The 13,632-nt window shown below is 47.4% G+C and overlaps 1 protein-coding gene across 6 annotated transcripts in view; it reads left to right on the top strand.

Moving 5' to 3' along the window:
- LOC135828197 (uncharacterized) overlaps positions 1-13,632 on the top strand; it is a 48,726-nt gene that overhangs the window by 25,860 nt on the left and 9,234 nt on the right. For 2 of the 6 annotated variants that reach the window (XM_065340643.1, XM_065340642.1), the window contains exons 8-13: positions 2,549-2,784; positions 9,333-9,431; positions 10,113-10,211; positions 11,835-11,933; positions 12,601-12,699; positions 13,270-13,368. In XM_065340643.1, coding sequence (XP_065196715.1) covers positions 2,549-2,784; positions 9,333-9,431; positions 10,113-10,211; positions 11,835-11,933; positions 12,601-12,699; positions 13,270-13,368 — 731 coding nt within the window. The remainder of the gene's footprint in view (positions 1-2,548; positions 2,785-9,332; positions 9,432-10,112; positions 10,212-11,834; positions 11,934-12,600; positions 12,700-13,269; positions 13,369-13,632) is intronic. The other 4 variants (XM_065340647.1, XM_065340644.1, XM_065340646.1 and 1 more) reach the window with 4 other exon arrangements.

The raw sequence follows: 13,632 nt of genomic DNA, 5'->3' as shown, positions 1-13,632 counted from the left end.
GATGTTATGGCTACCCGGACGCACAAGTACCTCTCCCCACTGCAGCCGCTGGGATGTTGGCAACCTACCAACAAGCTCTTGGCGTAGCTGAGGGTTGTACATGTGTCCTTTATTTCGAAGGTGCTCCATGGTAGTTACTAGAGGCGTCACAGCAGTGGACAGGTTGATGAGACTATCAAAGTCTCCTAGCTTGACCTGTCCAATGGCCTTGGCTTTACTGATCATGGCAGCAATCACTGCATCCGGTCGGCCAAACCTGCTTTTCAGGACCTGGAGTACAGTTGGCAGGTTCTCCGGCACGTTCAGTATTGCTCCGACGGCAGCCTTGGCTGGGCCTTTTAGAAAACGTTGCAGACGAATTACATTTTCCGATGGCAAAACCTCGCACTCGTCTGACGTCCTCTGGTAGGTAGAGGTGAATATGGGCCACTCCTCCGAGTCGCCAGAGTACGCCGGCAAGTTACGACCAACCGTCTGTCGGATCAGGAACTTCTGCATGCAGTTTGCTGCTTGCGCTGTTAGCTGGCTTCCAGCCTCAGGACTCTTCTGAGCTGGCTTTGTTGCTGTTGTCTCTGCCGCAAGTGTGGCGTGTGCATTGCCAGGGTTCTGGGTCTCTACCCAATGCCTAGTAGCTGTCAAGGCGGACTTTCCCGGAAGTTTACAGACTGTTTCTAATCATGGCTGAGATCAGCTTACTTCTACTATATTCTCCTGGCCAGAGCCTGTCAACGACGCTGCTCATAGGGTTGTTGAGGATGCCAACAACGGCCTCAAATGCTGAGTCGGTATACTGGATGCAGGACGCGACGATTGTTTGCAACGAGCGGACAGGGTGTTTTCGATTTGGGCGTGGCTCACCTCCAACTCCAATTGAAGCAAACACCTCTGCCTATCCAGTCTTTCTTGGGCATCCGCCTGCTCAATTGCCATCAAACGCCGTGCCATTTCCAAATTGGCTTCCGCTTTTTGCCGTTTTACTGTGGAGGACGATCTCATCGATGATGCGAGTGAGGCAGGGGATGCTGGCAACTCCATCTCAGCAGCCTGCTCGACGACATCGGCCATATCCGTTTCGCCCTTACCCCTGCGATTTCGTAGCAACATTGCTGTGTTTCTGTAATCTCAAGACTGTATATTTCTTTAGAACTGCTCAGGACCATGTTGTGGCCCTCTGGCCATGGTAGACAAGATTTCCTTCGAACCATTAGTTGTTCTTTACAAAGTGGAATAAACTGAATCTGCAAGAGTTCTGAAAAGCAAAGAGCAACACGTGTACATGAAGCTTCAAGCAGAAAAGCTGGCATCGCAAAAGGAAACATGCAGCCAAAAAAGATGCCTAGCTCTGGCGTACATCGTAGAGGTCACTGCGCATCCGGTGCACTGCGCCCCAAAGGTGCAGGCACGGCGCCCCAAGGAGTGACGACATCCATAAACTGCATCGCATCATGCAGATAGAGCGATAGCGTACCGAAACTAGTACAAAATACAAACAAAACAAAAATAACTGAGAGGAGCGAAAATAAATAAATCGAAGAGAAGAAGAGAGAAGAGAGCTAGAGCGGAATTTAATTATAATTATTTAGAGCTGGACAGATATTGTCAAGAAGACATGCAGCAGATACACAATAGAATCGTCTCGACTGCATGTAGAGTAGCTGCCTCTAACTGCAGCAGAGTGGAGCACGCAGGTACGTGATCAACTCGGGAACAGTGAAAGGTGAGAGAAACAAAATACAAATACATTCGAACGAGCAAATACAATAATTGTGAAGTCATGTGCAAAGTGTCTGTAACAGTTGGAGAGCTGATGTTGGCTGCTGGGAGCTTACATGGGCATGGAAAGACGAATCCCCCACGCGTCCAGTCGGGTCAGGCATTGGTGAATATTCCCTACGTAGCCTGACAACAGACCAAGAGTCACAGTAAAAATAAAATCTTGCAAAGAACGGCGTCTGATTTGAACCACACAGGCTGTCGTGCTGCCCACGCGAAGTTCTATAGAGAAGGCGACCGTCACGATCGACCTCTCTTTAGAAAATAGTCAGGCAGCGGAGACGAACATAGATGAGCTTGCAAAAGCAACAGAGTCGATCCCGAGCAAAAATATTTGTCACCAGCGCCGAGAGCAGCGACCAGGAGGACCGAAAATAGTATGAACCCTTCCTTGGACAATAAATTCCTCATAGCTAGTTGTCATTCTATACCATACCGTCCATCGTAGCAAGTTTTATCACTTCAAGTGCACGCGTTGATGTCCGAAGTCTAAGTTCAAATTGTCGAAAGATAGGCGACAACATTGCTGACGCGGACCAAGTACATTTTCTATGTCCTGTCTCGTAAGCTTTATGGTGAATGTGAAATATGCTTGAAAACATTGGTATGTACTGAGGTGTCATGGCACCAGCCATTCACCATGGAAACATTCTTGAATAAAGTCAATGGAATTTGATGTATGAGTGTTTGCACGCTTATACAAATGTAGCAACCTGAAATCGCATAATCGTTTTTTGGATGCAGACATGTCTGTGTGTTTGTGTACTTATGGCAGGTGCACAACAACCCATTGGTCTGCAGCCCGGTGCAGCCTTAGCTTGCTCCTCCACAGATAGATCACCATCATCAATGTCAGGTCCTTCTACTACGGCAGAGACTACATTTGGTCTTAGCCAGACCTGTATGAGTGCATCCACCCAAGCCACTACAACACATCCCATCGCCAGCTCAGCTAACACTACTGGCCGGTTTACAGCTGATGGTAATGCTGCTAGTTATGCCCGAAATAAGGTACGAAGTATTGCTTATCCTTTGATGTAAATATATGTAATCGCTGGCTGTACATACGAGTGGCCCTGGTTCGAGTCCTAGTGGTGACAGTCAATCATTTTTTTCTTCAGATTTTTCCATTTGCGTCTTTCCCTCAAACCAGTAAATATTTGATGACTTGGGGCTCCCCGCATGCTAGTTTTGTACGCGAAGTGTGTGGGTTACAGTGAGGGCAGCGTCACACCCGCCTGTGTGGAATCACAGGAAGTGCGAGTTACGAAGTCTGAAGAGGATGTCGAACTGTCTCTGCTGGGATGAGGGCTGCACCATACCTCAGTGGTTAGAGCATCCCTTGCTACAAAAGCTACGGTCCTTGATTCGAGTCCTGGTCGTGACAGTCAATTTATTCTTCGGACTTTTCCCGTTTGCGTCTTTCCCTCAAACCAGTGAATAATAATTATAGGTTAGTGCATGGTAGGGAGGGCCTTATGGCTTATTAGTGCCTGAGAGGTTAGCTGGTGCCTCGTAGCACTCGTAGCGTGTCCTGTGGAGCCGTACGCGGCCGGCTTGCATCCTCCGGCTTGTCAATAATCGGTAATGATGTAACTGTTACTGAAAGCGGCAGTGAAGTAATCACAGTATCGGTATTTGGATGCCCATTGCATTTACACGATGGAGCAGTTGCAAGTTCTTTGGGGCAATTGGAGATATTCATGGCCCAAAAACAAGACAAATCGTGGAGTATGGTGATTTTTCAATTGAAACGGGAACCCGCCATGCAAGAATGAGCCTGAAGAAGAGCATTCATTCGGCTGTGCGTATAGGTTCCGGTAGTACCACGGTACGGGTTTGGTACCAAGGTCAAACGCAAACATGTTTTCGATGTCAGCAAGGCGGAAATGAGGCGAATGCCTGTCCAGATCACCTGACCCACAGACGGAATACAAAGAAATCCATGGTGTCGGGATCCAACAGCCAACCGCCAACTGTCCAGTGGCGTGGGGTCAGACAAACAGGACTCATCTGCTGTAGGAGGGTCGGATGCGGAAAGAGGAGCAGGACAAAAGGCAAAGTATAAGTTCATTGGACCAACATTCTCCCTCTGGTACGACAACCAACCGCCAGCTTGCCAGTGCTAGTGGTGTGGGGCTAGACAAACCGTTCTCGTATTCATCTGCTGTAGAAGGGTCGGATGCGGAATGGGATGCATCCGGGGAATCGGAACCTGCCTCTAGCTCTGTGCTCCGACAGCAGCTGGGCTGAGGGGTCAGAGAGAGGAGCCACCGCCCTCTCCCACAGCAGCCTAACCCCACCACGTCTCTGGCCCACTCTGATCCTGCTAGTGAAGAAGACATAGCAATGGCCTTACTGGCTGAGTTCGCTAAGAGCAACAGCAATGCAAACAACAACAGAAAACGGCACCAAAGTTTGACCTCCCCTTCAGCAGAAACTGAATTCACTGAAGTCTGTGGAAGAAAGAAGACGAGGAGCAAGCAGGAAGTAGAACACTTGGCGTTTTAATATCACCTCTTGTGCACAAATGCGTTCAGGTTAAGAAGCAAGCTAGGCGACTTCCAGTACGCGTTGCTACAACACAACACTGACATTGCAGTGGTAACAGCAGCAAACAGCATCAAAGTTTGACCTTCTCTTCAGCAGAAACTGAATTCACCGAAGTCTGTGGAAGAAAGAAGACGAGAAGTGGTCCAGCAAGCAGGAAGCAGAACATGTGGAGTTTTTAAATCTTAGTAACACGTTATTAGGACATTTTGCTTTAAGGCCGCGGTCACACGAAACAAGCTGTTATCAGCTTGTGCTGAAAGTGGCTTATGCTGAATGAAGTGGTTGGTCACATCGACCCATGAGATCCGCTGATTTGTTTGCGTGCTGTAGAGGTTTTTTCTTCGAGTCCATTTTTGAATTTGATTTTTTTGAATTTTTACGATTAATTTTTATTTTTATTTTCTGTTGAACATGTACGCGGCAATCAGCGCTGCAGCAGAGTTTTGGTACTGCACTGGGAGCTTCATTGGAATCAAGGTGCTTGTTTGAAAGATTGAGGGAGGTTTGAGCTTGAAGTGCAGCCATGGATCCTGAACTAGACGCCGTGCTGTTGTCTGCATGCTTCGATCGCACAATAGTCCCCCTTGTCTGACGCTGCCGAACCAAAATCATACCTTGTAGAAAGCGCACAAGGAAAGATGGGGACAATAACAAACAGCAGGCAATGAAAAAGTTGGACCAACAACGAAACAAACAACGAAAGCCGGAATATTTCAGAACACGATGCATCCATGTGCCATGGCAAGATGTGCTTTTGATTTGCACAATTTTGTTTTTCCCGCGACTGCGCCAGAATGGCTGAAAGTGGATGAATCCATTCAGCGCTCCAAATTAGCGCTTTGAAAACGGCTGAAGCCGAAAATTAAGCCGTTTCTGTAGCAACGAAGACGTCAAAAAGCGCTTTTTCTGCTGAATGGCTGATTCGCACTTGGTCTGACCGCGGCCTTAGGAACTCTAGCTCTAGGTTTACATTTGGGGATTTTTCGTTTTTCTCCACGCTACTTCTTCCATGGTTGCTCCATTTCGCCTCTTGTGCACAAATGCGTTTGGGTTAAGTAGCAAGCTAGGCGACTTCCAGCACGCGTTGCTACAACACAACACTGACGTCGCAGTGGTAACTGAAACAAAGTTCACCACAGAGAATGTCCAAGTGTCGGACACGATATTCCCGGGCTATAGCCTTCCATTCTGGCTTGACCGCACAGCAAACCGTGGTGGCATTGCAATCTGGGTGTGATCTACTCTCCCAGCATTGATCATCGATGAACTGCCCCCCCCCCCTCCCCTCCCCCCCCCCCCTCCTCAGCATTACGTCTTGTGAGAATCCATCCAGCTCAGCGCCAAGATTGTCTGGGAGCTGTCTACCAGCTGGGTTCTTGCGGGCCTGGTGACCTCTCACTTATCCATTATCTCGACGACACCCTTCCTTTGGCCCGTCAACACGGATCTAGTCTCATTCTTGCTGGGGACTTTAACGTTCACAACCGTGCCTCGCTGAACATCTCTACTACCACACCGGCGGGCAAAGACCTTGACACCACTCGTGCCGCGCACCTTCTTACTCAGCATGTTCGGACTCCTACTCGTGGCGACAACACCCTTGATTTCGTGATGTCTGCCTTCAACTCTCCAGTATTGACAACCACCACACCCCCTATTGGGCGTTCTTACCACGTTATGGTGCTATCCGACTTTGTAGGCATATTACCTTGCCAGGAACCTGCAGCAACGCGAACTGTCTGGCGCTACAAGAGTGTGGACTGGCATCGCCTCCAACCTTTCCTTCGCAACTCTCCATGGCACAACATCATAACTAATGACCCAGACACCTCCTGATAGACTGCAGCATCTGGGTGCTGTTCCATGAACCTTGAATCCACTTCCTGTTGTTGTAAGCACCCCAGCCGTGAGTGCCACTTGCATCTGTGTATAGCTGGAGATCTGGTGATGGGTCCAGTTACGGTGCAAGGAGAAGAACTTCCCGTTCCACTCACTAAGTAGCCTCATCCACCATAGCAGGTCATCCAGGCATTCTTGGGTAAAAGTTATTGAGTAGTGTGGTTGCTGAAACAGTGAGCAGACGGACCACAGACGATGCATGAAGGTACGGCCTGGAGTGATGACACGGGCAGCAAATGAGAGCTTATCGAATAGGAACTCGAGTTGGCGTTGGGATATCTTCCAACTGTTGATCATGCTGGCCAATAGCGATCGGAGGTCGGTGAGCTTGTCCATGGGGAGCCTTGCCTCGAGCCGCTCGCAGTCCAGAATAATGCCAAGAAACGTTAGTGATCTCGCTAGCGGCACGCCCAAATTGATGAAGGCCCGCAGCAGGATTGCTAGTTGACGCTGGGCGACAGTATGGCCAGTTGTGACGTTTAGAAAGTCGTCCAAGTAGTGGAATAGGTCGGCATTGGATAAATGGTTCCGGATAATCCACTCTATCGCCGAGGCAACGGAATCGAAAATGGCTGGGCTGGAGCGAAGCCCAAACGGTAGCACCCGCTCATAGTAGTAGCTGCCTTGCCAAAATATGCCGAGTAGTGAGTGGTCTTCGGCACGAACTGGGATTTGCCGGAATGCACTTTTGATGTCCAGCTTTGGGAGGTACACCGGCTGAGGTCAGGACATAATAGACTCGATTGCATCGTCAATACTGATGTAGTGCAGGGAAAACTGGTCAGCTGGAACTCCGTCGTTCACACTATTCCCGGCGGGGCTAGCGATAACTAGTTATGGTGAATCATACGAAGCTTGCCGTTCTTCTTCCGTACCGCGCCGACACCAGAACAGCACATGAAGGAGAACGGTGCTGCACTAAAAGGACCAGCAGTTTCGCCATGCTGGTAAGAAGCATAAAGCTGGTCAGAAATAAAGGAGGCACAAGCAGCAGAAGATGGCAGATTAGCAGACTGGACAGAAACGTCGCGTGAAGCGGTGAAACCTATGCTAAAGCCGTAGCGCAGCCCGTTTAGCACATGGGAAGCAAATTCTTTATCGGGGTGATGACGCAATAGAAGCTCAAAAAGAGAGACATGCAAAGGGGTATGTACAGAGGAATTATTAATGTGAAGGGGAAGAAAATTATGTACACATGCAACAGCTATTGGTTGCTCAGACTGGGACTGCAATCCAGAACTACTGGGCTGGTCGCTGACCTTTGCCGGAACACTTGCTGCGGGGGTGGTCCTTGCCACAGCGGTTGCAGATGTGGGCGAACCGGCAATTTGACCAGCTACACTTGCCAAGGTTAAAGTTTTGGCAGATAACGGCATCTATGCCTGGCCTTGCCTGTGATGCACAGCTGCCATGTATTTATGTCAATCGTATCAAAGCGCTTGCCAGGTTGTGAAGCGACAAACCTTCGAAATTGCTGGTCATACATAAGCCAAGCTTCTGCAAAATACTGCCTGTTGGCCGCTAAGATCATGCACTGGTATGACAGGAGTTCTGCTGTGTGGTGGGGTGCATTGCTGATCACAACATGCATATACAGAGACCATGCTTCTAACCAAGTGGCGATATCGTGCACGCGTCTATGAACCGGGCAAGTGGTGTTCACCTCTACGACTTCCAGTGCACCCCTGGATGAACTGGATCTGAGCTCGAACGACTTATTGCTATCAACTGCCCCCAAGATCTCAGGCAACAATTGGTCAAAGTCCACAAACTCACCTCGCAATATCCTATCCTGCGCCGACTTTGGGACGTGCAGATTTCCGGCGTGAGGCGGTGTGGAGCACGCAGCACTCACGCCAATGTCGGATGACGCAGCTGGTGGCGCTGGTGCCGTACTTGGCTGCGATAGAAGAGAGGCTCCAACCTCGTCTGTGATGGCAGAACGAACTTCAGCCCGAATAAGTTCACGAATACCAGTCGGATCCAAGGTGCCTGGGGGATCGGCGAACACCTCGCATGTATCCACAGTTGGTTCGGCAGAGTCGTTTGCTGAAGGTTGAGTTGGACCCAGGTTTTCTTGCTCCATGTCGTCCAGCAATCTCTGAACCAGAATGGATTTCTTTCCGGTGGTCAGCAGACCTCGATTGTCCAGCTCGGCTCGCAGTTCTGCCACCCGCATCCGATGCACAATAGCCGACATTGTTTCAGGCACCAACAGTACGAGCTGAACACAATCGAAGCGTCTGGCTAATTAGTTTCTCAAAGCTACCACAAGCTAGAAGCCAAACTTAGAGAGCTGAAAAAATTGATGCTGGCACAAGCTAAAAGTCACCACTAATTAGACTTCGAAGTGAAGCCAACAGCAAGAGTCGATGCCTGGTCGTAGGCTATGATTCCGAGACCTCCGGTCGGATGAGCCTCGCCAACCACATCGGCACATCGCCCCTACTCCCCTTTGTCTTGTTGTCCAGTGTCATTTCAGTTGTCCTCTTCCCCTGATTATTAGTAGGGCTGTGTTTGCTAGTAAAAAAAGAAAGAAAGAAAGAGAAAGTGCAAAGAAAGCAGTTGTGTGACGTCAGGCTAAGCGCGCCCAAATCTCTGCGCTGGCAGTGTGAGTGCAGTGCGCAATGCACTGATGCAGTGGTGCGTGGCGCGTGCAAACATGGCAGTGTGATCGGTGGATTCTAACACACACTAACTACATTACTGCGACAAAAATAAATTTGACGAAGAAGAACACACGAGAAAGAAAGAGAGAAATACTGGAAACAGCTGACCTGCATGACTTGAACGAAATGAGGTTGACATAGACAAGACGAGGTTGACATAGATGAGATGAGGTTGACATAGACGAGACGAGGTTGAAGACGAGACGAGGATTACTGACGAGGAGATACATGGCGGTTGAAGACGACTGGGACGAAACTCAAGTTCCCAATTACTAGCCCCGAATGAAAGTTCTAATGTACAAAATGAGACGATTTGGGAGATAAACTGCGATTTTGTCTACTGTGGCATTATACGTTCATCTACCATTGTGATTGTGAACTACTGCGCAACTTATTGAGTGTTTTTCCTGTACCAATGATTCTTGCCTGTGCTTACAGGCTGGTGACACTCCATTGCACAAAGCCGCCGAGCAAGGCAATATCGACATTTGCATATCCCTGCTCGAAGCAGGTGCCGACAAGGACATCCAGAATAGTGTAAGAGCACAGTTTTTGAGTGTTGTGCACGGTGATACATACAGTGAGAATATACAGTAAAATATTAGTTACTCTGGCCCCGACCTAATTGGAATCTTTTCATGACCTGAACTGCGTCTCTGGCCTTGCCCCTCAGCGCACTGTGCAGTTGGCGCAGGTTCTCCGCATGCGAAAACCCAAAGTCCCTGGTTGTTGTCTTGAACATCTTTTTGAAGATCAGCCATTCTTCAGGCTGCCTGGAAAACTGTGGCAGATCTTTTCCACCAGCTTGCCTAGTCATATAGCCGTTCATATGTCACTGTGATGGAGTGTACAAGGACTTCTGCATGTATACTGCTGCCAGTATAGCTCCAACGAGCTGTGTGATGTCAGACTGCCACTGCCATCTAACATCTGACTGTGGCGGCTGCTGCTGACCTACTGCAGGACTGTGTACTGTGGCTGTCAGTGGCGTGTCCAGGATTTGACTGCGGGGGGTTAAGGCCGGGATGAGTGGGGCAGCCCCGAATGAAAGTTCAAACGTACAAAATGAGACGATGTGTGGGATAAATTGTGAATTTTTCAACTGTTGCATTCTACTCTCCACTGTTATGACTGCATTGATCTGCACTTGTGATTGTGATCTAATATGTAACTTATTGAGTACTTTTCGCGGACCCTGTTTTTTTCCTGTGCTTCCAGGCTTTTGACACTCCATTGCACTGTGCTGCCAAGCAATGCAATATCGACATTTGCAAAACCCTGCTCGATGCCGGTGCCCAGAAGAGCATCCAGAATAGTGTAAGGGTACAGTTTCGAGTGTAGTGCCCGGTGTATGGACTGTTTCCACTTTTTACCCAATACTAACAGTAAAACAAATGTTTCTCTGACCCTGTCCCAACTGGAATCTTTTAATGACCTGAACATATGTGAATGACCTAAATGACCTGAACATACTTCCTCCGCGTCATCGAAATTGTCGCAGTTTGACTTTTGATATAAAACGGGGTATATACTCACCAGCACTCGTACCAGAGGCAAGGAATCGGACCTAGGCGATAGTCATCAGTATAGGGTGACGGCAAAGTTCTATTTTCTGTTGTTGGAAGCTGGAATTTTTGAACTAGACGCAATTTCTTCGCTGATGTCGCTGCGATGGTAATTTCGACTCGCTGAGATCAGTCAGGCATTGCAGCCTGCACATTTCTCGTGCTTATGGCCATTCACTCAAGCCTCATCACTGTTTTACCTTAGCTGGGGTGAGAATGACTTCGTGGAACAAGTGGCAGCGCTTGGAGAAACATCGAGGGGTCAGCAAACTAAATGCCTGCAACAGCGATAAAATTTGTTGCTCTGGCTGAGACACTCAGTACATGATTGTACCTGCAAGAGCCGTGTAGACTCTACACGTAGTGCTAGTGATGCACGCGCAGGTGTCGTACCAGGGTATACCAGTGATGCAGAAAAAGAGGGCGCACTGGACGTGATCTGGTGATAGTACACTTACCTGCATGAGCTGTGACCACACAGCTAAAATAAATAGGCATGCCACGGCTAAAAAAAAGTTCATTTCAAGATCGAGGTGATTCCGCCGACGGTAATCAACCGACCTTGCAACGATCGTGTATTCTTACTAGGCTTCGTTGGTGGTGAAGTAGAAATCACCCAGAGCTAGCAGACGACAAGCATAGCAGCTCTTGTCCTGTGGAGAAAGTCAAAGCGTTTGAGATGAGGCGCGACCAACTTTCAACCTTCCTTGAAATATTTCAGAACGATATTTTTGCGTCCATTGACATCAACGACGACGAGGACTTCATCTCTGCATGAAAACTCTCAGTCCAACTGTCCTGGAATGTTACTCTAGTCTTCAGACTATCATACTGTGTAATAAGTTTCGAATGGCTTAGCTTCTGGAGTTGTCAGTAACAAGTGACAAGTCACTAGTCAAACTGCGACAATTTCGATGACGCGGAGGAAGTATGTTCATACACTAACTCGAAACCAGTTAAAAGTTCATCACAGGTGGAATTATATCAAAGACGAAACTGGGGAAGAACATTTGGGCAAAATCCTGCTGTCTACTTGAAATTGGTCAATTTAATTCCGTTTCATACTATGCTCATGCAAAGGTTTTGCATGGTTACGCTCTCAACATGCAAATAGATTGAGCATTCAGAGTCGTTATCACCTAGCTTACTAGCTTGGATTCACTGGATGATCACTCATGAATTGTCAGTTGCTAGCCCTGAGTGAAAGTTCAAACGTACAAAATGAGACGATGTGTGGGATAAATTGTGAATTTGTCAACTGTTGCATTCTACTCTCCACTGTTATGACTGCATTGAAGTGCACTTGTGATTGTAATCTAATATGTAACAGATTGAGTACTTTTCGCGGACCCCTGTTTCTTTCCTGTGCTTCCAGGCTGGTGACACTCCATTGCACTGTGCTGCCAAGCAAGGCAATATCGACATTTGCAGAACCCTGCTCAATGCCGGTGCCGAGAAGAACATCCGGAATAGTGTAAGGGTACAGTTTCGAGTGTAGTGCCCGGCGTATGTACTGTTTTCACTTTTTACTTTTTACCCAATTCGTACAGTAAAACAAATGTTTCTCTGTCCCAACTGGAATCTTCTGGAGTCCCAACTGACCTGAACATAATGCGAATGACCTAAATGACCTGAACATATGTGAATGACCTGAATGACCTGAACATATGTGAATGACCTGAATGACCTGAATATTATGTTCATACACTAACTCAAAGCCAGTTAAAAGTTCACCACAAGAGGAATTATATCAGAGTCGGAACTGGGGAAGAACATTTGGGCAAAACCCTGCTGTCTCCTTGAAATTGGTCAATTTAATTCCGTTTCATACTATGCTCATGCAAAGGTTTTGAATGTTAACGCTCTCAACATGCAAATAGATTGAGCATTCAGAGTCGTTTTCACCTTGCTTACTAGCTTGGATTCACTGGATGATCACTCATAAATTGTCACTTGCTAGCTCTGAGTGAAAGTTCAAACGTACAAAATGAGACGATGTGTGGGAGAAATTGTGAATTTGTCAACTGTTGCATTCTACTCCCCACTGTTATGACTGCATTGATCTGCACTTGTGATTGTGATCTAATATGTAACTTGTTGAGTACTTTTCGCGGACTCCTGTTTCTTTCCTGTGCTTCCAGGCTGGTGACACTCCGTTGCACTGTGCCGCCAAGCAATGCAATATCCCAATTTGCAAAACCCTGCTCGATGCCGGTGCCGAGAAGGACATCCAGAATAGTGTAAGGGTACAGTTTCGAGTGTAGTGCCCGGTGTATGTACTGTTTTCACTTTTTACCCAATACGTACAGTAAAACAAATGTTTCTCTGACCCTGTACCAACTGGAATCTTTTAATGACCTGAACATATGTTCATACACTAACTCAAAGCCAGTTAAGAGTTCACCACAAGTGGAATTATATCAAAGACGAAACTGGGGAAGAACCTTTGGGCAAAATCCTGCTGTCTACTTGAAATTGGTCAATTTAATTCCGTTTCATTCTATGCTCATGCAAAGCTTTTGCATGTTTACGCTCTCAACATGCAAATTAATGGAGCATCCAGAGTCGTTTTCACCTTGTTTACTAGCTTGGATTCAATGGATGATCACTCATGATTTGTCAGTTGCTAGCCCTGAGTGAAAATTCAAACGTACAAAATGAGACGATGTGTGGGATAAATTGTGAATTTTTCAACTATTGCATTCTACTCTCAACTGTTATGACTGCATTGATCTGCACTTGTGATTGTGATCTTATTTGCAACTTATTGAGTACTTTTCGCGGACATTGTTTCTTTCCTGTGCTTCCAGGCTTTTGACACTCCATTGCACTGTGCCGCCAAGCAATGCAGTATCGACATTTGCAAAACCCTGCTCGATGTCGGAGCCGAGAAGAACATCCAGAATAGTGTAAGGGTACAGTTTCGAGTGTAGTGCCCGGTGTATGTACTGGTTTCACTTTTTACCCAATACGTACAGTAAAACAAATGTTTCTCTGACCCTGTACCAACTGGAATCTTTTAATGACCTGAACATATGTGAATGACCTGAATGACCTGAACATATGTTCATACACTAACTCAAAGCCAGTTAAAAGTTCATCACAAGTGGAATTATATCAAAGACGAAACTGGGGAAGAACATTTGGGCAAAATCCTGCTGTCTACTTGAAAT

Source organism: Sycon ciliatum, chromosome 12 (assembly GCF_964019385.1).
Source record: "Sycon ciliatum chromosome 12, ocSycCili1.1, whole genome shotgun sequence".
Classification (NCBI taxonomy): Eukaryota; Metazoa; Porifera; class Calcarea; order Leucosolenida; family Sycettidae; genus Sycon; species Sycon ciliatum.
The sequence above is the reverse complement of the archived record's forward strand: the minus strand, read 5'-3'. Positions and strand labels throughout refer to the sequence as shown.